General features: G+C 62.8%; 4 protein-coding genes across 4 annotated transcripts; 1 reads left to right on the top strand and 3 right to left on the bottom strand.

Moving 5' to 3' along the window:
• Nucleotides 1-1,043: 1,043 nt before the first annotated feature.
• LOC309682798 (class I histocompatibility antigen, F10 alpha chain-like) lies at nucleotides 1,044-4,971 on the bottom strand. Its single transcript, XM_082499741.1, is given in 9 exon segments — nucleotides 1,044-1,539; nucleotides 1,711-1,743; nucleotides 2,042-2,074; nucleotides 2,228-2,296; nucleotides 2,298-2,329; nucleotides 2,406-2,678; nucleotides 2,755-3,030; nucleotides 3,790-4,053; nucleotides 4,890-4,971. Coding segments are annotated over 9 exon segments (1,224 nt in total). The 5' UTR covers nucleotides 4,960-4,971; the 3' UTR covers nucleotides 1,044-1,365.
• A 1,694-nt stretch (nucleotides 4,972-6,665) lies between these two features.
• On the top strand, nucleotides 6,666-10,204 carry LOC309682790 (uncharacterized protein; the record flags this gene model as incomplete). Its single annotated transcript, XM_082499732.1, has 5 exons — nucleotides 6,666-6,888; nucleotides 7,086-7,181; nucleotides 7,287-7,471; nucleotides 7,750-7,850; nucleotides 10,129-10,204. The coding sequence occupies exons 1-5, from the start codon at nucleotides 6,759-6,761 to the stop codon at nucleotides 10,202-10,204; spliced, it is 588 nt and encodes a 195-aa protein (XP_082355858.1). The 5' UTR covers nucleotides 6,666-6,758.
• A 1,957-nt stretch (nucleotides 10,205-12,161) lies between these two features.
• LOC309682797 (killer cell lectin-like receptor subfamily F member 1) lies at nucleotides 12,162-14,326 on the bottom strand. Its single transcript, XM_082499740.1, has 6 exons — nucleotides 13,898-14,326; nucleotides 13,277-13,408; nucleotides 13,032-13,163; nucleotides 12,773-12,927; nucleotides 12,437-12,552; nucleotides 12,162-12,338 (listed from the first exon to the last, which is right to left on the bottom strand). Exons 1-6 carry the CDS (start codon nucleotides 14,301-14,303, stop codon nucleotides 12,215-12,217), a joined length of 1,065 nt encoding a protein of 354 aa, XP_082355866.1. The 5' UTR covers nucleotides 14,304-14,326; the 3' UTR covers nucleotides 12,162-12,214.
• A 4,302-nt stretch (nucleotides 14,327-18,628) lies between these two features.
• Nucleotides 18,629-20,647, bottom strand: LOC309682792 (uncharacterized protein). The gene is made up of 5 exons (XM_082499734.1): nucleotides 20,279-20,647; nucleotides 19,987-20,082; nucleotides 19,695-19,879; nucleotides 19,326-19,426; nucleotides 18,629-19,245 (listed from the first exon to the last, which is right to left on the bottom strand). The coding sequence occupies exons 1-5, from the start codon at nucleotides 20,589-20,591 to the stop codon at nucleotides 19,131-19,133; spliced, it is 810 nt and encodes a 269-aa protein (XP_082355860.1). The 5' UTR covers nucleotides 20,592-20,647; the 3' UTR covers nucleotides 18,629-19,130.
• Between the last annotated feature and the right edge of the window lie 570 nt (nucleotides 20,648-21,217).

A 21,217-nucleotide genomic window follows, 5' to 3' on the forward strand; every position in this document is an offset into this window, starting at 1 on the left:
CTGGATTTGCGCTTGGGATTGCCCCGACCCACCGGCAGGACCTTGTTGAACTTCACGAGGTTGGCACAGGCCCACCTCTCCAGCCTGCCCAGGTCCCTCTGGATGGCATCCCTCCCCTCCAGCGTGTCACCGCTCCACACAGCTCTGTGTCGTCAGCGAACTCACTGAGGGGGCACTCGATCCCACTGTCCGTCACCAACAAAGACGTTGAACAGCACTCTTTCCAGTACCGACCCCTGAGGAACACCACTCATAACTGGTCAGCACTTGGACATCGAGCCATTGACCACATCCCTTGGAGTGCGACCATCCAGCCAGTTCCTTATCCATTGGTCCATCGGTCCCTCTCTCTCCCCTGAGGGTTATGCACAGTATCGAGCCACGTTCAGCGGACACCGGCCAGATCCCAGCGCCGTGCGGTACGTTGGAGCTCTCTGGAAAAACCACAGCTTTTTCCTTTCAAACATTCCATCGCTTTATCGGGGTCCTGCAGTTGTTCCTCCAAACCATGGGAGGTCAGAAGTTCTCCAGATACCTGCCCGTATTCTCCCACGTGCAGTGCCACCCGCGACTATCCAGCCTCATGGCAGATCTCTGGGTGCTTCTTAAATAGTTGGTTAACCCTAAGCGAGACTTGAAACGTGTCCAGGAGACACAGCAGTAGGACCACGCTGGCGGGAACAACCCGAGGATATTCAAAATTTGCCAAAGCTGTTGTACCTGGCCCAAAGGAGAAAAGGGAGTCGAAAGAGCCGGGGAAAGTATCCTCCCACTGTTTCCCCAATAGATTGGCAACGAGGTACCGCTCGAGGCGCTTGAGGTACAGGCAGGACAGCAATGCTGCGTAAACACCCCAACATAACCGCCTGAACAGTGCTGTTATCATATCATAAATTCATATTACACAGGACAGCAGAATGATAATCCCGATCCCTCTCCCGGCGGTGACAAACAGCACCGCGGGGAGCACATAGAGCATGTAAGAATTTACGTAACACAGCCAAGCGAACAAACACAGCAACGTTGTCACCAGCGACTTTTTAACTAATAGAATAGATGTGTATAACAAATTCGTTTTAACACGCTCTGGTCAGATACGTCACCATCTCAACCCTTTGAGCCCCACATTGGCCATCAAAAAGGACTGTTGTGGTTTAGCCCCAGATGGCAACAAAGAACCACGCGGCCGCTCGCCCAACTCCCCCCCTTGGCCCCCAGGGGCAGGATGGGGGAAAAACTGGAAGAAAAAGGCAAAACTCATGGGCTGAGATAAAGGCAGTTTTAGAGAACAGCAAAGCAAAGAAGAAAACAATAAAGTAATACTGATAAAGGAATGCGTACAAAAGACAATTAATGTACAACTGCTCACAGAGCGGAACCCGAAGCCCAGCCCGCTGCCGGGCAGCAAATCCTGACCCCACCCGCCCCAGCAGGCAGCTGCCAGCATCCCCCAGCGCCTCTCTGCCCCAAACGCTGAGAGGACGGGGGGTCACATCCACCCATGCGCCGGCCCCTCGTCCAGCGGTCAGGCGGTGATCCCTGCAGGGACGGGAGGAAGAGACAGTGTCACCCAGGGCCACCTCCCTGTCCCCAACCCTCAGCTCTGTGGGGTCTCGGTGCCCCCCTCCCACAGCTCGGTGTTGTCCCGGCTGTGGGTCCCACTGGGGAGCACGAAGCGCTGCGGCTGCTCCATCCATCCCCGCGCCGTACCTGCGGTCGCGCTGCCAGAACCCCCGTCCGTGCCTGCGAGAGAGAAACAGCCGTGAGCTGCCAGCCCTGCGCTCGCTACGGGCACGGGGCACGTGCCAGGAGCCGGACCGGGAGCCACGGCCGCACTGCGGCCACCGGGAGAGGAGGACGGCGCCACGAGCACCGGAGGGGAGACACGACCTCTTCCACGCGTCCCCGCTACGGGGCTGTAAAGAGGGGCACAACAGGGAGGACGGGGGACGGGGAAGTGCCAGCAGCGGCCACAAACTGGAGCCACGAGACCGCCCCGGCACTGGGCAGGGCTGGAGCCAGACCTGCCCCCGGTACTCACTGGACGCCACGCCGTAGCCCTTCTTCTTCTTCTCTGCAGAGAGAAAGAGGCATCAGCACCCACCGCGCTTCACCGACAGCCTCGGGGGCTCCCCAGAGCACAGCGGCTCGTGCCCACAGCCCCTCCCGGCCCCCCAGGCCCTGCCTTGCCCCGCACCCCTCTGCCTCACCGGCCCCAGTGCTTTACCCGAATTGCGCTTCCATAGGGCGAATCCGGCCACGACGGTGATGGCAACCAGGACGGCAACAGCCACCCCCAGCGCGATGACCAACAGGTTGGACTCCCTCTCTGGAGGAGAGCGATGCCATGAGAAGGAGAACCACCCCAGCCCACCGCTCCGCGTGCCCAAGGCCACCGGGCTCACCCCACGCGTAGAGGCCGGGCTCAGGCAGGCTGGCGTGCTCCACGCGGCACCGGTACTTGTCCTTCTCCTCCGGGAGGACCTCGATGGAGGCCCAGGTGTAGTAGGTGCCGTCGCTGTTGGGCGCGATGCTGCCCCACTCCGTCTCCTGGTCCCTGACCTCGCCGTCCTTCAGCCAGCTGACGGTGATGGGCCGCGGGTAGAAGCCGTAAGCGCGGCAGCGCAAGGTCAGGGTCCCGTAGGCCTCCTTCCCCGACACTCGGACCGTGGGGGGCTCTGGGGAGGGGGTGACGGTGAGGGCCGGCACGCGCACCCGTGCTGGCCGGTCCCCGGGGTCCCGTCTCGCCCTCACCTTTCCTCTCCAGCACAGCCCGCCCGTAGCTCACGTATCTCCTCAGCCACTCGATGCAGGCGATCTTCAGACAGTGCTTGCGCCGCTCGGCTTCAGTCTTGTCCTCCTCCCACTTCCTCTTGGTGATTTGTGCCACCGTGTCCGCCGCGGTGAACGTCATCGTGTCCATGTCGAAGGCGATGAAATCACTCCCGTCGTAGGCATACTGCCAATACCCCCTGGTGCTACCGTCCTCCAGGAGGTCACAGCCGAGCATACGCTGCCGCGTTTGAGCCCCTGAAACACGACCGGGGAGATGGGGCTGAGGGGCTGCTGCAGCCCTGGGCCGTCAGTGGGGCACGGACCCCCCAGAAGCACCCCCACCCCAGCCCTGCGTGAGCCATGGGGGCATCGGGCACCGGCACAAGGGCTGTCCCCCGTCCTGCCCGGGGCCCACAGCACTCGGGGTGTCACGTAGAGACGTGATGCACACCCCCTGCGCCCACGGTGTGACTGAGCTGGCACCCAGCCCCACGGCACCCTGGGACAGTGAGGGGCTGAAATAGGTCTTGAATGCCGGCGGTGGGGACACACAAAGCCGTCACGGGGTGAGTGGAGCCCCTCTGGCTCTGGGAGGGGGGCCCTGAGCACCATGGGGAGGCCAAGGGGATGGGAGCTCCTCTGGTTCTGGGGGTCTCAACTGCCGTGGGGATGGTGAGGGGATGGGCCCAGACAGCCAGGAGCCTTCCATCCTGGGATGGGGGTCCTGGGGACACTGCAGGTGGGGATGTGTTGGGCTGGGTTGGCCAGAAACTCCCCCCCGGCTCTGGGACAGGGCATCCCAATCACTGTGTGGGTGGGAGAGGGCAGCCGGGACCCCCTTGAATTGGGGGATAGGGTTGGCTGGGGACCCTGTGACAATGACACCAGGTAGGGAAGGACTGGTTCAAGCTGGGGCAGCAGCGTAGGGCTGGGCAGGATCTTGGGTTTGGGAAGTCTCCTGTCCCACAGAGTCCTGTCTCAGCCCCACGGAGCCCCAGCTCAGCCCACACTCACTCCCGCTCTGGTTGTAGCGGCTCCGCACTGTTTCCAGGTCTACGCGGGCAACCTGGTAACCGTTCTGTGAGATCTTGGTCTGGTTGTCCCAGTACTGCTGGTCCAGGTTGGCCGCCATCCAGTCCGCCATGGGCACCGTCCTCCCCGTCTCGCTGTCGTAGCGCGAAATGAGATTCCCGTCCAGGTACGCCGCTTCCACGAATTCCGGCACCCCCGGGCTCGGCTCCGACACCATAACATTAAAGTAGTGCAAAGAGTGGGGTCCTGCGGGGACACGGGGGGCAGTGAGGGGTGGGGGGCAGCAGGGTTGATGGGAGACAGGGGTGAGGGTGGCCAAGAAATGCAGGGGTGGGCAGCGAGGCTGGGTGGGGGTCCCAGGGGAGCAGATTGGGGGGGGGGGGGAGGTGGGGGGCAGCTTCAAGGGGGATGTAACTGGGGGGAGGGGATGTTGGGGAGCGAGGTGTGTCCGGGAGGGGGGTCCTTGTTCCCGGGAAGGGAAGATGAGGAGGCCCCCGGTGTCAAGGAAAAGGGGGTCCGAGGGGAATCCCGGTGGGGAGGTCCGAGGGGGGTCGTAGTGGGGTTGGGGGGCAGGGTGGTCGAAAAGGGGGGGAGGGGGGTGGGTCAAAGGGGTGCCAGTGCCCATGAAGGTTTCCAGTGCCAAGAGAAGGGGAGTCCAGAGGGGTTCAGGGGGGTTCAGGGGGGTCTAAGGGGGTGCCGGGGCCCGGGAATGGGACAGCGCTGCCCGGGCAAAGGGGGTCCGGGGGGGTTCCGGTACCCGGGGATGGAGGGGTGTTAAGGGGGGGTCCCGGGGTTTGGGGGGGTCCCGGTGCCCGGGGGTGGAGGGGTGTCAAGAGGGGGTCCCGGTGTCTGGAAAAGGGGGTCCGGGGGGGGTTCCGGTGCCCGGGGGTGGAGGGGTGTCAAGGGGGGGTCCCGGTGTCTGGAAAAGGGGGTCCGGGGGGGTTCCCGGTGCCCGGGGACGGTGCCCGGAAAAGGGGGTCAAGAGGGGGGTCCCGGTGCCCGGGGACGGTGCCCGGAAAAGGGGGTCCGGGGGGGTCCCGGTGCCCCGGGGAGGGGTCTCCCGGGTCCCCGCCCGCGCTCACCGCCCGCCGCCCCGTCGAGGACCGCCAACAGCAGCAGCAGCCCCACACCGAGCGCCCGTCCCGGCCCCATCGCGCCGCTCCGCTCCGAACCCGCGACCGAACGGCCCCGCACGGCCCCGCCCCAGGCCCCGCCCCCAAGCCCCGTCCCGCCCCGCCATTGGCTCCTCCACCCACCGCCCGCCAATGGCGGCACGAGGAGCGTCGGACGTCACCGGGCGCAGGGCTGATCCCGGCTCCGCGGGTTGGGAGAGGCGGAAGCGGCAGCGCGGGGAAGCCCGGGACGCCCCAACTCCCCCCCCCCCCTCCCCCCCCCCCCCCCCCCCCCCCCCCCCGGACCCCCAACCTGTCTCTCGCTGTCGCAAGTTCAGGCTGTGCGCTGCAACGGCCGTATCTCTGCAGCGAGGCCCAAGCGCTGGTGTGACACGTGCTGGAGAAAGGCCCTTCTCCATCCTGGGGACCGACAGCGTCGCCTCTTCCAGCAGCGCGGAGCCCTGTAGGGATGTCCGTCCCCCCGCTGCGGGTCGGGGGTTGCTCCCGGTCTCAGCAGAAAGTCGCTGCCCGCTCTCCTGAGGTGAACCGGCGGGTGGGGAGACACGGTGGGAGCTGCCCTGTGCCCGCCGGGGCCGAGACCTCGAGCCTGGAACCGGGTCCGTTCTCCGCGGCGCTATTTCATTCCGAAACCCTCAGGAAATCCTTCTCCCCTCCGCCTCACGGCCTCGCAGCGCACGACTTTGCCCTAATTCAAACCCGCTTCTTCCCGCGGGACAACGAGTACCGTTCCCGGAGCCCCCGGGCCCCGGCGCCCCAGAGCCCGACGGCCCCGGGGGGAGCCAAAGGGGCCGCAAATCACCCGCTATTCCGCCCAAAACGGCCCGACCCGGGAAGAACGTCGCCGAGCCGCGCCGTAGAGCGCCTGAAAGCGCTCCGCTCCCGTCAGCGGCTCCGAAAATGACGGGATTTCGCCCGGGGCCGGGCGCGGTGTGAGGCGAGGGGACGGCTCCTGAGGGGAGTTCGAGGCCGCGCTGCGATTGGCTGCGCCGTCTGCCGCTCCTCATTCCTGCGCGCCGATTGGCCGGGGCGGTGGGGCTGTGCCAGGGGTATAAAATAGCGGTCCCGCCCGCAGCTTTGTCAGTGGCGTGGCGGCAGGAGGCGGGAGGTGCGTGTGGTGCGGTCGGACGGCGGCGGAGGTGCCGGTGGGCCCCGGGCGCTGTGTGGGGGCTGTGGGGAAGGGAGCCCGGCGGGCTGGCGCTCCCCGTGCGCCCCCCGCCATTGTCCGCCTCCCCGCGGGGCCGGGGAGCCGCTACCCCCGTAGGGCCCCGCTGCTGCCGGGAGCTGTGGGAGCACGGACCCCCCCCCTCCGCCTCCGGGCGCTCGGGCTGAATGGGGCCGCGGCCGGAGGGGGCTCGGAGGGGGTCCGGAGTCTCGGTGTTGCCCCGGGCGGGGGTGCTGGGGCTGCTGGCGGTGGTGTCCCGCCGCTGTGGGGAGCGGAGGAGGGCTGGGCGGAGGGCTTGGGGGCAGCCTGGACCCCCCATGGCCATGCCCGGTGCCCCCGGGGGGGGGGGGGGGGAGGAGGAGGGCGCTCGGAGGTGGGCAGCGCTCTGTGGCCCGTCGGGGAAGGTGGGTGCGGGGTGGTGGGGAGGGCGCTGGGGGAGCGGGGGATGCCGTTCCTGCGGCTTCACGGCTGAGCTTTGATGGGCAGATGTGGTGCCCGTCCGCTCACAGAACTAATCCCTCCCGGTGCTCCGAGTCGTGTCTCCGCACTCCCCAAGGCAGCGGTAGGAGCAGTGGTGGTAGAGGTGGAAGCAATCCTGGCTGGAAAGGTGAGATCCTGCTGGTCTTGAGCAAAGTGATTCCCCTTCTCAGTGTGCCATGGAGGAGAGCGGGTTCTGCTCCGGCGATGGGAATGTGGAGGAGCCCCTGAGTCCCCGGAACGGATGGGCGTCCCCCGAGGCAGAGGTGCCTGGGGAGAGACATGGAAGGATGTTCGGCAGAGTTGTGGGTGAGTGCAGGGCCACCCCTGTGGCTTGTCAGGAGGGGACAGTGTCCCCGTGGCAGTGTCACCCGACGAGGACTGTGGCTGGCAAGTGTGTGGCTTCTTCCAGCAGTGTGGGAAAGGCCCTCAGGGGGTGGTGTGTAGCAGCCACGGTCTCGTTGGTCAGCACTGTCCTCACTGCGAGTGGCTTTTTCCTCCTCCAGGCAAGCTGCGTGCGCTCCATCCAGTGCCTGTGCTGGTGCTGGCTGTGCTGGTGGCTCTGGTCCTGGCTCTGGCCACGGCTGTTGCTGCCCTATCAGGTAAGGGAGGAGCGGCTGCCTCCTTGCCTGCCCCACGGAGCTGTCCCCTGGTCCCTGCGGAGCCCAATCCTCTGTCCTTGTCTCCTTGTCCCCTTCCCTCTGCAGCAGGAAGACGGGGAGGGGATGCAGCGGTGACTGCGGCTCCGGTGCTGGGCTGTCCCGAGGACTGGGTCGGGTACCGCGGTGCCTGCTACTACCTGTCGAGGGAGGAGGGGAGCTGGGAGTGGAGCCGGGAGCAGTGCTCGTTGCGCGGGGCCTCGCTGGCTGTGCTGAGGAGGGAGTGGGAAACGGTGAGTGAGGGGGTGCAGGGGCGTGCAGGGGGGTTGCTGGTTTGGGTGCGAAGCCCGGGGTTGGTGCTGGGCAGAGCAGGAGCAATGATGGTGGCCGGGCTGGTGAGCTCCTGCAGCAGCTCTGGAGCCTGTTGGAGCAGGCGTGGGGTGGGAGCTGCCGCCATCCCAGGGCCGGCGGTAGCCGCGTGGGTCCGTCAGCAACGAGTGTGGGGCTGGGAGAGGGACTGGTGTGGAGCTGGAGTATCTCCTGACTGTTGGCTTCTCTCCTTCCTGCCCAGGAGTTCCTCTGGCGCCTCAAGGGCAATGTGGATTACTGGATTGGGCTGTGGAGACGGGGCGAGCACCTGGAGTGGGTGGATGGCAGCAGCTTCAATCAGACGTGAGTCCTGTTGAGAGCTGGAGCCGTGGGGGGAGAGTCCTGCATTGGACAGGCATGGCCCTGGTTGGACATGTCTGCTGAGACTGTCCCTTGCAGGCAGCCCTTGTCTCCTCTTGGAGCTTGAGGGGACAAGTGCCATCCCCACGGTACCAGCGGTGTGGCTGCTGCTTGTTGCAGGTTTGTGGTCCGCGGCCACGAAGCGTGTGTGCATTTATTCGACAGCGGTGTCGCGAGTTCAGACTGTTCACTGCAACGGCCGTATCTCTGCAGCAAGCCCCAAGCGCTGGTGTGACACGTGCTGGAGAAAGACCTTTCTTCATCCTGGGGACCGACAGCGTCGCCTCTTCCAGCAGCGCGGAGCCCTGTAGGGATGTCCGTCCCCCCGCTGCGGGTCGGGGGTTGCTCCCGGTCTCAGCAGAAAGTCGCTGCCCGCTCTCCTGAGATGAACCCACGGGTGGGAAGACACGGTGGGAGCTGCCCTGTGCCCGCCGGGGCCGAGACCTCGAGCCTGGAACCGGGTCCGTTCTCCTTCTGGGACCACCCCAGGACTCTTCGTGCTTCTCTCGCAAACCACATGTATCTCCTTTTAAGCTGTGGCTGTGGAGCTGCAGCGGCTGCTTCCAGATGAGGTGGGTGCAGAAAGCTGTGTGTGGCACCCTGTCCCTGTGTGGGGCAGAGGGGACACAGAGCTGGGGGTGAAGTGGCCCCTGTGGGGCTCTTGTGAGAGTTAGAGGCAGTGTCAGATATTCATGATCTCTTTCTACTGATTATCTATTTAAATTATTGTAAATTATCATAAATTCCTGTGTGTTCCTCTGCTGTTGCGCAGGCGCCTGCTGGAGGCAGCCCTGTCCCCTCCCCTCCTCGCCCCCGGGGACACTTTCCATCCCGGCTTTGGCAGCGCTGGAGGACACGTCCGTGAGGGGTGACTGCCCCCTGGGGGGTCTTCTCCCTCCAGCCGTGGCAGCGTGGGGTGCTGGAGGCGGGAGGGGGGTGGCTGGAGCCCATCCCCCCCTTGTTTTCCTGTCCACGGGGTCTCTGGGACCCCCCAAATCCTGACCTCTGGAGAAGGTGCTGCTGCAGGAGCCCCAGAAGCAGCTGTGGGCGTTGGGGACCAACCCGGCGGGGGCGGGGGGTGACCGAACCTGGCCGCGTCCTGTGCCAGAACGGTGCCGGTGCGGTGGCTGTGCGGGAGAGCCCCTTCCCAGTGATCCAAGTCCCTCCGTCCTCGGGCATCCCAGTGGCTCTGCCATTGCTTCGGTGGCTGTGGCCGCCTGCACTGTCTGCCCTTCTCCTCACGGCCTTTCTGCTTCTGTGCTGCTGACTGTAAAAATGAAAAATTCCCGAGTTTCCACCCAAAAGGGCGGGGTGGCGTTAATGTCACAGACCAGCGCATGGACTGGGACCGTTTGGTTCGTGAGGGACAGATCGTCAGGACGGTTTGGAGTCAGCGCTTCGCTCGTCAGTGATGGATCTCCGTCAGTGCCTGATGTCCGTCGGCGTCTGCCATCCCTCAGCTCCCCCTCTTCTCCATCACAGAGGGACAAACTCGAGTTGAAACCGGCAGCCCTTACACTGATGCTCCTGGTTCTGCCATCTGCTCTTTCTCCTCGCTTTTCCATCACGGTTTTAACGGCGCTTTCTTTCACTCCAGAAATCTGGAAAGCCAAATGCCGCCTGCCCCCATTTCCTCCTCTTGCCCCTGCCGCCTTCCACAGCTCCAGCCTCGTCCTTCCTCCTCTCTCCTGTCCTCTGCACCAGTTTCTTCCCCGGCTTCTCGCGCAGAGGAAGGATATTTTACTGCCTGCCTCTTCCCACTTCTCTCCCCGTCTGTGTCCCCTTCATATTTCTCTCGCTGTCTACGCTTTGCCAGCCCCACCGCGTAGCTCTATTAATAATACTCGATTGCACGCGTTACACTTGATACTACTGCCTTGAAAAGACCGTAACAAGGACCACAAAAAGCAAGGTAGAAAATTATCCCCCATAGTAAAGTGCCCACGATTGCTCTGTGCCAATCACCGCCGCCCTCGCAGCAGCGAGGAGGCTGTTATGGCTAATTAATCCTCCTCACCTGAGCCACCTGCTTGTGGGAGATCCCGAAATGGGTGGTCTGGAAGTGCGACATGGATAAGAGAGAGGAAACCAAGAGAAAAAGTAAACTCTGTGTGGGGCTGAGCCCCGAGCCCTCAGCACAGAGCATCCATCCCTGCCCACCGCGCAGCAGCTGCATCTTTTTCCCCATCCACTCTTCTGCTGTCTCTTCTGCTCCTCCAAGCTTTGTGAGCAGTCCTCCCTGCACCATTCCAGGAGGTTCCTCCGATGCCACGGTGATAACTTCCTTCTCCAAGTGATGGAGGAGCCAACCAGGAGAGTTGCCATGCTGGAACTTGTTCTCAACATGCTGGTGGGGAATGTGAAGGTCAAAGGCAGCCTGGGCTGCAGTGACCACGAGATGGTGGACTTTGAGATCCTCAGGATGACAAGCAGGGCGCACAGTAAGCTCTCTGCCCTGGAATTCAGAACGGACTTTGGCCTCTTCAGGCATCCGCTTGGTGGAATACTGTGGGATAAAGCCCTGGAGGGAAGAGGGGCCCAAGAAAGCTGGCTGCTATTCAAGGGCCACCTCCTCCAAGCTCAGGAGCGGTGCACCCTGCCAAAGAGGAAGTCGGGCAGAAACACCAGGAAGGCAGCGTGGATGAACAAGGAGCTCCTGGAGAAACTCAATCAGAGCAAGGAAGCCTCCAGAGGGTGGAACACAGGGAAATTGCGTGAGCAGCCAGGGATGGGGTTAGGAAAGCTAAAGCCCAGGTAGAGATAAATCTGGCCAGGGGCGTGAGGTCGGTGATAAAGACACTAAAGAGAACCGGTCCCAGTACTGAGCCCTGGGGAACACCTCTTGTGACCGGTCACCAACTGGGTTTCACTCACTTCACCCCCACTCCTCGGGCACGGCCACCCAGCGACGCGTGTGCCCATCCACGCCACGAGCAGCCAGTTTCTGCTGTGGGAGACGGTGTGGAAGGGTTTACCAAAAGTCCGGGTACACAACATCCACAGCCCTTCCCTGGTCCACCTCGCGGGTCGCCGTGGCATAGACGGAGGAGAGGTTTGTCAAGCAGGACCTGCCCTTTCGCGAACCTCAGCGCAGCCCCTGCGAGGGCAGCGATGGTGTGGCTACGGGGAAGGGGGGGCATCAGGGCTGCTGCAAACGGCCCCTTCCCAGTGCTCCCAGTCCAACCAGCCAGCAGCATCCCAGTTCAGGTTGGCTGTTTTCACGCAGCGGGGGCGGGAGGTGATGCAATACCATGGGGCAGTGCCACCCAGCTCGGCGTCTCGCTCTGAGCTATTTTTGGAGGTTTATGCTGTAGGGAGAGGTTCTTCTCTCTTCCCCATCACCCCTGGGGTGGCAGCGGTGGCGTAGGCTTGCAGCCGTCCCCGTGTCCCCTGTCCCCCTCCTCTGCTCAGCAGAAGGGGGTTTGGGCACTGCCTCGTGGGCAGCTCACTCGCTAAGGGCTGGAGCTCTTGAGGGAGATTAGTTGTTGAGCATAAATAAATAAGTTTGAATTACAATGCACAATTTAGGACGAGAATATGGTGCGGTTTGTGCTGAGGGCCGAGCAGCGGGATTTGCTGAAGCCTTTAGGCCGCCATAAGAGTTATTTTTCTTAATAATTTTCCCAGAGGACGGAGAACTGAAGAGTCCCAGACTTGGGAAAAACACTGCCAAAACATCAATGGGATATCAACGCCTTTCCCCACACTACAAGGCTAAACACAGCCCCGTCCCAGCTGCGAGGAAAATTATTCCCACTATTTCCGCTGCTTTTTACTCCCCCTCCCACCATCTTTTTCTCTCCTGTTTAACCGGACGCGCCTCCCCTCTACTTTTGCAACGCTGCTGCGAGCACCGTGCCACCAGCATCCGTTTCCTCCGCGGCCCCGTCCCGGCGTGAGCCGCCTCCTGGGCGAGCTGCGCTGTGCCTGGGGCAAGAGCACGACCTGATGATGGGGACGGCGTGGGAGGAAGAGCGAGGGGCTTCTGGCACGGGCAGGAATCCCCTTGGCTGGGGCTGGGACGGGGGCCCCGGTGCCCCCGGGAGCCGTGGAAGGGGGAGGAAGGGCCGGGGGTGAGCGCTGCGGGGCAGAAAGGGACAGGGACAGCAGCGCCAGGGCGTGCGCGCACCAGCGGGTCTGCCTGGGACAGGAGGACGCTCTTTCCAGCCCTCCCCGTCAGCAAAGGCGCTTGGAAACACCACGCAGAGCCCGGCCGAGGCCGTTCTTCATTTGCACGGAGGGTCGTGGCGCAACATCAGCTCCCACGTCCCCGATCCCGCCCCGTCCCCCAGCGTCTCTCTCCCGGCTCAGAGCTGGGTGGCTTCTTTCTGGCAGATCCACTGCAGCGCCGAGCTGCAGCTGCCGGAGCTGATCCTGCCCTCCCTGAGCATCCCGCAGGATGTGTTTCCATCCCTGGGGCTCAGCGGGAACCTGCGGGTGCAGGAGGGAGCCCACGTCACGGCACGAAGGGCCCTGGGGTGAGGGTGGAGGTGCCCACCCCGACACCCGTCCCTTCCCGAAGCGCTCACCGGCTCTGGTCCAGGCGGGAGCCGTTCAGCCAGGTCCAGCTCTTCCCGTCGGAGCGGAGGGAGAGGCCGATCCAGAAGTAGCGGGCGGGTCTCTGGAGGACTTTATTTAGGAAACCCTGCATCGGGGGAGAGGGCAGGCGGTGATGCCACCGTGCCATCCCCAAACAGGCTCCAGCCTGTCCCCTGTCCCAGCACAGAGCCCCACCGGTGTCCCCCAGGGGTGGGTGCTGACCCCACGTTTCTGGGCAAGCCCTGAACCCTTCCCCAGGTGCCACCAGCCCCGCGGGGGCCGTCCCGGGACCCGTCCCGCATCCCCCATGTCATCGGTGCCTTTACCAGCTCGTCCTGGTCCCCCGGCATCAGCAGCGCGGCACTCCGATTCACACAGTCCTCCCGGCTGGTGCCCCAAGAGCCGATCTCGTCCGACACCCAATGGCACTTGGTCCCGCGCAGCGTCCAGTTCACGGGGCAGAGCTGGCATCCCTCACGCTCTGGGGACAGACAGACGGACACCGCCACGCTAAGGCACCCCTGCATCAGCACGATTGGGTCGGGGGATGCTCCGTCACGGCTGATTTGGGGGGGAGGGGGTTACCTCGCAGGGGGCACAGTCTCTTCCTCAGCTCCTGGTCGATGCAGCCCAAGCCGGCACAACTGCATCCCAGCGACGCGTTCCCGCAGCCCGGGGTCCCCCGGGGCTGTCCCCTCTCCACCACCAGCAAAGACACTGGGAGAGACGGATGCTGAGCCCGGTCAGGGGCATCTTCCCTCGGGGATGGGGAGGGGGCAACCGGCACCTCCCATCCCCCCCCAAAAAAGAGCCCGTGGGGGCCAACTCACCGCACACCACGAGGGACAGCGCCAGGGCGGCCGTCAGGGCCCCGAGGAGGCAGCGGGGACAGCGGGGGGCTCCTGCGAGGACACGCGCCTGCCGTGGGGCAACCCCCCCCTGGGGGTCTCGCAGGCGGGATCCTGCGGACAGGGGAAGGGGTACGGAAACAGGGGGGTGCTTGAGAGCCCCCGTCACCCCCTCCATCCCCAGGGAGCCCAGAGCAGGGGGTCCTGGGGCAAAGCACCCTGCTGAGACCCCCCCCAAATCCCTGCAGAGCCCCCTGCACAACGGGTGACCCCAGTAAGGTCCAGCAGCAGGAGCTGGCTGTCCCCCAAAAATCCCTCTTCTCCCTCGTTTGGGGTCACAGCTGAGACCCGTAGCTCAGTGGAGACAGGGCAGCAGCCAGCCTGGGGGGTGTCTGATGAGCCACAGCCTCGAGAGAAGCCCCCCCAGACCCTCCTCCCTCACTCCGTGCCTCAGTTTCCCCAGCTCAAGCAGCTCTCGGAGACCCGACGGGCGGCATCACCCCGCTTCTGCCCCTTCTCAAGTCGCATTGGTCATCACCACCCCGTATTTCCTCTCTCCCCAACCAACTTTGGGGGGGGAACAGCAGACGCGACCCCCAATACCTGCACCCTGGAGGGGACCCGGGCTCCTCGCAGCACCCCGCTTGTCTAAGGCCATGTAGCCGTCCTCGTCCTCCATGTCGCGGAAGAGCCGGGAGGGCACGGGGCTGGGGACACGGAAGAGGGGACAGGAAACCAAAGCACCGGTGACCACTCGGCTTCTGCCATCGAGCTGCAAACTGGCAGCGGGGCCTGAGCTTCCTGCCAGCGCCGCAGCTCTATAGCCCACACGATGCTGGGGACGGCAGCCCTGACACCCCGGTGAGGGGCACCTGGGGGTCCGCAGGGGGTTTTTTTTCTTCCCAACTTCTGGTGGGGGGCAGTGATATTGAAAGACACAGACGAGCTCTGACTCCGGGGCTGCTGTCAGCGCCACAATTTGGGGTTGTTTGAAAATGGAGTGGCCCATACGCCACCCGGCCGGCTGGCAGCAGATGGGGGTTGGCTCACTCAAAGCGGGAGAAGGGTCTTCACCCAAGAGTTCACGGGGCTCATTGACAGGGCTTTAAACGGGACTCGGCGGGGGAAGGGGCTACGATCAGGCTTGCCTGTGACAAGCCAAGGGACGATGCCCCAAGGACAGAGGAACGGCGTGCCAGCCAGGGCCTGTGGCCGTGTGCCCAAAGTCTTATGGAGATGAGCTCCTGGGCCAACGGGAGCGTATGGGGAGGCACCGTGAACACACGGCAAAGGAATGCCGCACCCGAGGAGCAGCGCAAAGGAATTGCAACCGCTCCGGCCAAGTCAACCTCAACGAGGACACGGCTGAAGCGCCTCTATGCAAACGCACGGAGCGTCGGGAACAAGCAGGAGGAGCTGGAGATGTGGGCACGCCTCCAAGGGTACCATCTCATTGGCATCACGGAGAGGTGGTGGGACGGCGACGGGAGTGTTGGTGTGGAAGGTTACAGGTTCTTCAGGAGAGACAGGCCAGGGAAACAAGGAGGTGGTGTTGCCCGGCATGTCAACGACCAGCTGGAGAGCATGGAGCTCAGCCTAGGGGTGGATGAAGAGCCAACTGAGAGGCTATGGGTCAGGATTAAAGGGAAATCGGGAGCAGGGGACATTACAGTGGGGATCTGCTATGGGCCACCCGACCAAGACAACCGAGTGGATGAAGCCCTCTGTAGCAGATAGGGGCAGCATCACGCTCACAGGCCCTGGTCCTCATGGGCAACTTCAACCACCTCAACATCTGTTGGAAGGAAAACACAGCAGGGCATAGGCAATCCAGGAGGTTCTTGGGTTGTATTGACCACAACTTCCTTCTCCAAGTGGTAGAGGAGCCACCGAGGAGAGGAGCTATGCTGGACCTTGTCCATACCAACCAGGAGGGGCTGGTAGGTGGTGTCAGGCTCAAGGCTAGCCTGGGCTGCAGTGACCGTGGAACGGTGGAGTTCGAGATCCTCGAGGCAGCGAGGAGGGTGCGCAGCAGGCTGACCACCCTGGGCTTTGGGAGAGCTGACTTTGGCCTCTTGCAGAATCTGCTTGGTGTGGTGCCACGGGCTGAAGCGCTGGAGGGAAGAAGGGCCCAAGAAAGCTGGTTGATATTCAAGGATCACCTCCTCCAAGCTGAGGAGCAGTGGATCCCTACAAAGAAGGGAGGCCTGCCTGGATGAACATGGAGCTCCTGGACATGACCAAAAGAAAAAATGAGGCCTACAGGGGGTGGAAACAGGGGCGGGTAGCCTGGGAGGGTTACAGGGAAATTGTGCGAGCAGCCAGGGATCGGGTTAGACAAGCTAAAGCCTTGATAGAGCTAAATCTGGCCAGGGACATCAAGACAAACAAAAAATGCTTCTATAAGTATGTCAGCGAGAAAAGAAAGACTTGAGAAGATATGGGCCCTCAGCAGAAGAAAACGGAAGAGCTGGTTACCCGGGATAGAGACAAAGCTGAGGTCCTCAATGACTTTTTTGCCTCAGTCTTCGCTGACAAAGACTGCAGCCACAGTGCTCGTGATGCAGAAGGCAAAGGCGAGGACTGGGAAAAGGAAGAACTGCCCGCAGTAGGCGAAGAACGCGTACGAGACTACGTGAGGAACCTGGAGGTGCACAAGTCCACAGGACCTGATGAGATGCATCCACGGGTCCTGTGGGAACAGGCAGGCAAAGTTGCCAAGCCACTATCCATCTTATTTGAGAAGTCGTGGCAGTCTGGTGAGGTTCCCGCTGACTGGAAAAGGGGAACCGTAACGCCCATTTTTAAAATTGGGAAAAATCAAGACCCAGGGACCTACGGGCCGGTCAGTGTCACCTCTGTGCCTGACCAGATCATGGAGCAGATCCTCCTGGAAACTCTTCTAAGGCACGTGGAAAAAAAAAAAAAGGAGGTGATTGGTGGCAGCCAACACGGCTTCACCAAGGGCAAGTCATGCCTGACAAATCTGGTTGCCTTCTACGAGAGGGTTACAGCAGTAGCGGAGAAGGGAAGAGCAACAGATGTCATCTCCCTGGACTCGCGCAAAGCATTTGACACTGTCCCGCATGATAACCTGGTCTCTAAATTGGAGAGACGTGGCTTCAAAAGATGGACCACTCGGTGGATAAGGAACTGGCTGGACGGTCGCACTTAAAGACTTGCAGTCAATGGCTCGATGTCCAAGTGGAGACCAGTGATGAGAGGTGTTGCTCAGGGGTCGGTACTGGGACCAGAGCTGTTCAACATCTTTGTTGATGACACGGACAGTGGGATGCAGTGCCTCCTCAGCGAGTTTGCTGAGGACACCAAGCTGTGTGGAGCAGTCAACACGCTGGAGAGGAGGGGTGCCAGCCAGAGGGACCCGGACAAGCTAGAGGTGGGCCCGTGGCAACCTCGTGAAATCCAACAAGGCCAAGCGCAAGGTCCTGCATGTAGGTCGGGGCAATCCCAAGCACAAATCCAGGTTGGGCAGAGAATGGATGGAGGGCAGCCCTGAAGAGAGGGGCTTGCGGGTGTTGGTGGGTGAGAAGCTTAACATGAGCTGACAACGCGCAACTGCAGCTCAGAAAGCCAACCCCTTGCTGGGCTGAATCCCCAGGAGCAAGGCCAACAAGTCAAGGGAGAGGATTCTTCCCCTCTCCTCTGCTCTGGGGAGACCTGGAGTACTGCGCCCAGCTCTGGAGCCCCCAACACAGGAAAGAATCAGACCAGGTGAAGGGGGTCCAGAGGAGGACCACAAAGATGATCCGAGGCCTGGAGCACCTCTCCTATGAGCACAAGCTGAGAGAGTTGGGGTTGTTCAGCCTGGAGAAGAGAAGGCTCTGGGGAGACCTTATTGCCACTCCTTCCAGTCCCTACTGGGGCTCCAGGAGAGCTGGGGAGGGACTTTTGACAAGGGCACGTAGTCATAGGACGAGGGGGAACAGCTTCAAACTGGAATTAGGGAAATTCAGATAGGTATTAGGAAGAAATGTTTCAGTCTGAGGGTGGTGAGACACTGGGACAGGGTGCCCCGAGAAGCTGTGGCTGCCCCATCCCTGGAGGTGTTCAAGGCCAGGTTGGACGGGGCTTGGAGCAACCTGGGCTGGAGGGAGGTGTCCCTGCCCGGGGCAGGGGGGGTCGGAAGCAGATGATCTTCAAAATCCCTTCCAGCCTAAACCATTCCGTGATTCTATGATTACGCACGGCACGAAGTATGAATGAAAGTATTACTAATACCGCCACACGGTGGGGCTGGCTGTGAGGCGCAGAGAGCGAGAGAAGTATGGACAGGGCGGAAAGTGGGAGAGAAGCGGGAAGAGGCAGGCGGCGGCAGGGGCTGAAAAGTCCTTCCTCTGCGCGAGAAGCCGGGGAAGAAACTGGTGCAGAGGACAGGAGAGAGGAGGAAGGACGAGGCTGGAGCTGTGGAAGGCGGCAGGGGCAAGAGGAGGAAATGGGGGTAGGCGGCATTTGGCTTTCCAGATTTCTGGGGTGAAAGAAAGCGCCGTTAAAACCGTGATGGAAAAGCGAGGAGAAAGAGCAGACGGCAGAACCAGGAGCATCAGTGTAAGGGCTGCCGGTTTCAACTCGAGTTTGTCCCTCTGTGATGGAGAAGAAGGGGAGCTGAGGGATGGCAGACACCGACGGACATCAAGCACTGACGGAGATCCATCACTGACGAGCGAAGCGCTGACTCCAAACCGTCCTGACGATCTGCCCCTCATGAACCAAAAGGTCCCAGTCCATGCGCTGGTCTGTGACATTAACGCCACCCCGCCCTTTTGGTGGGAATTTTTCATTTTTACAGTCAGCAGCACAGAAGCAGAAAGGCCGTGAGGAGAAGGGCAGACGGTGCGGGCGGCCACAGCCACCGAAGCAATGGCAGAGCCACTGGGATGCCTGAGGACGGAGGGACTGGGAGCACTGGGAAGGGGCTCTCCCGCACAGCCACCGCACCGGCACCGTTCTGGCACAGGACACGGCCAGGTTTGGTCACCCCCCGCCCCCGCCGGGTTGGTCCCCAATGCCCACAGCTGCTTCTGGGGCTCCTGCAGCAGCACCTTCTCCAGAGGTCAGGATTTGGGGGGTCCCAGAGCCCCCGTGGACAGGAAAACAAGGGGGGGATGGGCTCCAGCCACCCCCCTCCCGCCTCCAGCACCCCACGCTGCCACGGCTGGAGGGAGAAGACCCCGGGGGGCAGTCACCCCTCACGGACGTGTCCTCCAGCGCTGCCAAAGCCGGGATGGAAAGTGTCCCAGGGGCGAGGAGGGGAGGGGACAGGGCTGCCTCCAGCAGGCACCTGCGCAACAGCAGAGGAACACACAGGAATTTATGATAATTTACAATAATTTAAATAGATAATCAGTAGAAAGAGATCACGAATATCTGACACTGCCTCTAACTCTCACGGGAGTCCCACAGGGGCCACTTCACCCCCAGTTCTGTGTCCCCTCTGCCCCACACAGGGACAGGGTGCCACACACAGCTTTCTGCACCCACCTCATCTGGAAGCAGCTGCTGCAGCTCCACGGCCACAGCTTAAAAGGAGATACATGTGGTTTGCGAGAGAAGCACGAGGAGTCCTGAGGTGGTCCCAGAAGGGGAATGGAACCGGTTCCAGGCTCGAGGTCTCGGCCCCGGCGGGCACAGGGCAGCTCTCACCGTGTCTCCCCACCCGCCAGTTCATCTCAGGAGAGCGGGCAGCGACTTTCTGCTGAGACCGGGAGCAACCCCCGACCCGCAGCGGGGGGACGGACATCCCTACAGGGCTCCGCGCTGCTGGAAGAGGCGACGCTGTCGGTCCCCAGGATGGAGAAGGGCCTTTCTCCAGCACGTGTCACACCAGCGCTTGGGGCTTGCTGCAGAGATACGGCCGTTGCAGCGCACAGCCTGAACTCGCGACAGCGCCGTCGTACAGATACACACACATTCCTTGTCCCTGCACCACGAACCTGCAACAAGCAGCACCCACACCGCTGGTACCGTGGGGATGGCACTTGTCCCCATGGTCCGGCCTCCCAAAGGGACTCACGTCTGGTTGAAGCTGCTGCCATCCACCCACTCCAGGCGCTCGCCCCGTCTCTGCAGCCCAAGCCAGTAATCCGCATTGCCCTTGAGGCGCCAGAGGAACTCCTGGGCAGGAAGGAGAGAAGCCAACAGTCAGGAGATGCTCCAGCCCCACACCAGTCCCTCACCCAGCCCCACACTCATTGCTGACGGACCCACACGGCTACCGCCGCCCCTGGGATGGCGGCAGCTCCCACCCCACACCTGCTCCAACAGGCTCCAGAGCTGCTGCAGGAGCTCACCAGCCCGGCCACCATCATTGCTCCTGCTCTGCCCAGCACCAACCCTGGGCTTCGCACCCAAACCAGCAACCCCCCTGCACCCCCCCACTCACCGTTTCCCACTCCCTCCTCAGCACAGCCAGCCAGGCCCCGCGCAACGAGCACTGCTCCCGGCTCCACTCCCAGCTCCCCTCCTCCCTCGACAGGTAGTAGCAGGCACCGCGGTACCCGACCCAGTCCTCGGGACAGCCCAGCACCGGAGCCGCAGTCACCGCTGCATCCCCTCCCCGTCTTCCTGCTGCAGAGGGAAGGGGACAAGGAGACAAGGACAGAGGATTGGGCTCCGCAGGGACCAGGGGACACAGCTCCGTGGGGCAGGCAAGGAGGCAGCCGCTCCTCCCTTACCTGATAGGGCAGCAACAGCCGCGGCCAGAGCCAGGACCAGAGCCACCAGCACAGCCAGCACCAGCACAGGCACTGGATGGAGTGCGCACAGCTCGCCTGGAGGAGGAAAAACCCACTCGCAGTGAGGACGGTGCTGACCAACGAGACCGTGGCTGCTACACACCCCCCCCGAGGGCCTTTCCCACACTGCTGGAAGACGCCACACACTTGCCGGCCACAGTCCTCGTCGGGTGACACGGCCACGGGGACATTGCTCACCACCGACAGGCCACAGGGGTGGCCCTGCACTCACCCACAACTCTGCCGCATGTCCTTCCGTCTCTCTCCCCAGGCACCTCTGCCTTGGGGGACGCCCATCTGTTCCGGGGACTCAGGGGCTCCTCCACATTCCCATCGCCGGAGCAGAACCCGCTCCTCTCCCCCATGGCACATTCAGAAGGGGAATCACTTTGCTCAAGACCAGCAGGATCTCGCTTCTTTCCAGCCAGGATTGCTTCCACCTCTACCACCACTGCTCCTACCGCTGCCTTGGGGAGTGCGGAGACACGACTCGGAGCACCAGGAGGGATTAGTTCTGTGAGCGAACGGGCACCACATCTGCCCATCAAAGCTCAGCCGTGAAGCCGCAGGAACGGCATCCCCCGCTCCCCCAGCGCCCTCCCCACCACCCCGCACCCACCTTCCCCGACGGGCCACAGAGCGCTGCCCACCTGCGAGCGCCCTCCTCCTCCTCCCCCACCCCGGGGGCACCGGGCATGGCCATGGGGGGTCCAGGCTGCCCCCAAGCCCTCCACCCAGCCCTCCTCCGCTCCCCACAGCGGCGGGACACCACCGCCAGCAGCCCCAGCACCCCCGCCCGGGACAGCGCCAAGACTTTGACCGCTTGGGGATGGAAACTCAGCCATCCTGGGGGCCATGGGATGAGGGGGCCCAAGCAAAGCTTCTCGTGGGATGCACGGGAGGACGACACAAGACGGGCTGAGGGAGGGAGCAAGGGGATCAGAAAGGAAACCACACCACCCTGCAGACTATGGGTTTTTCCGGGTACTGGTGCAGTAAACACCAAAAACGAAACCGCAACTGCTGTGCAACACGTTCCCTGCCCCGCACCCGCCAACGCAGGAAACCAGCGGCCGCTGGAACAAAGAGGGGCGATGCAGCTCCGCCGGCCCGAGGGGACGACACAGCCGACCCCAGAAGCGGTTCTCCGGGGTCGGGCACGGCAGCTCCC

This window comes from Vanellus vanellus (genome assembly GCF_965231255.1).
Source record: "Vanellus vanellus genome assembly, contig: SUPER_32_unloc_1, whole genome shotgun sequence".
Classification (NCBI taxonomy): Eukaryota; Metazoa; Chordata; class Aves; order Charadriiformes; family Charadriidae; genus Vanellus; species Vanellus vanellus.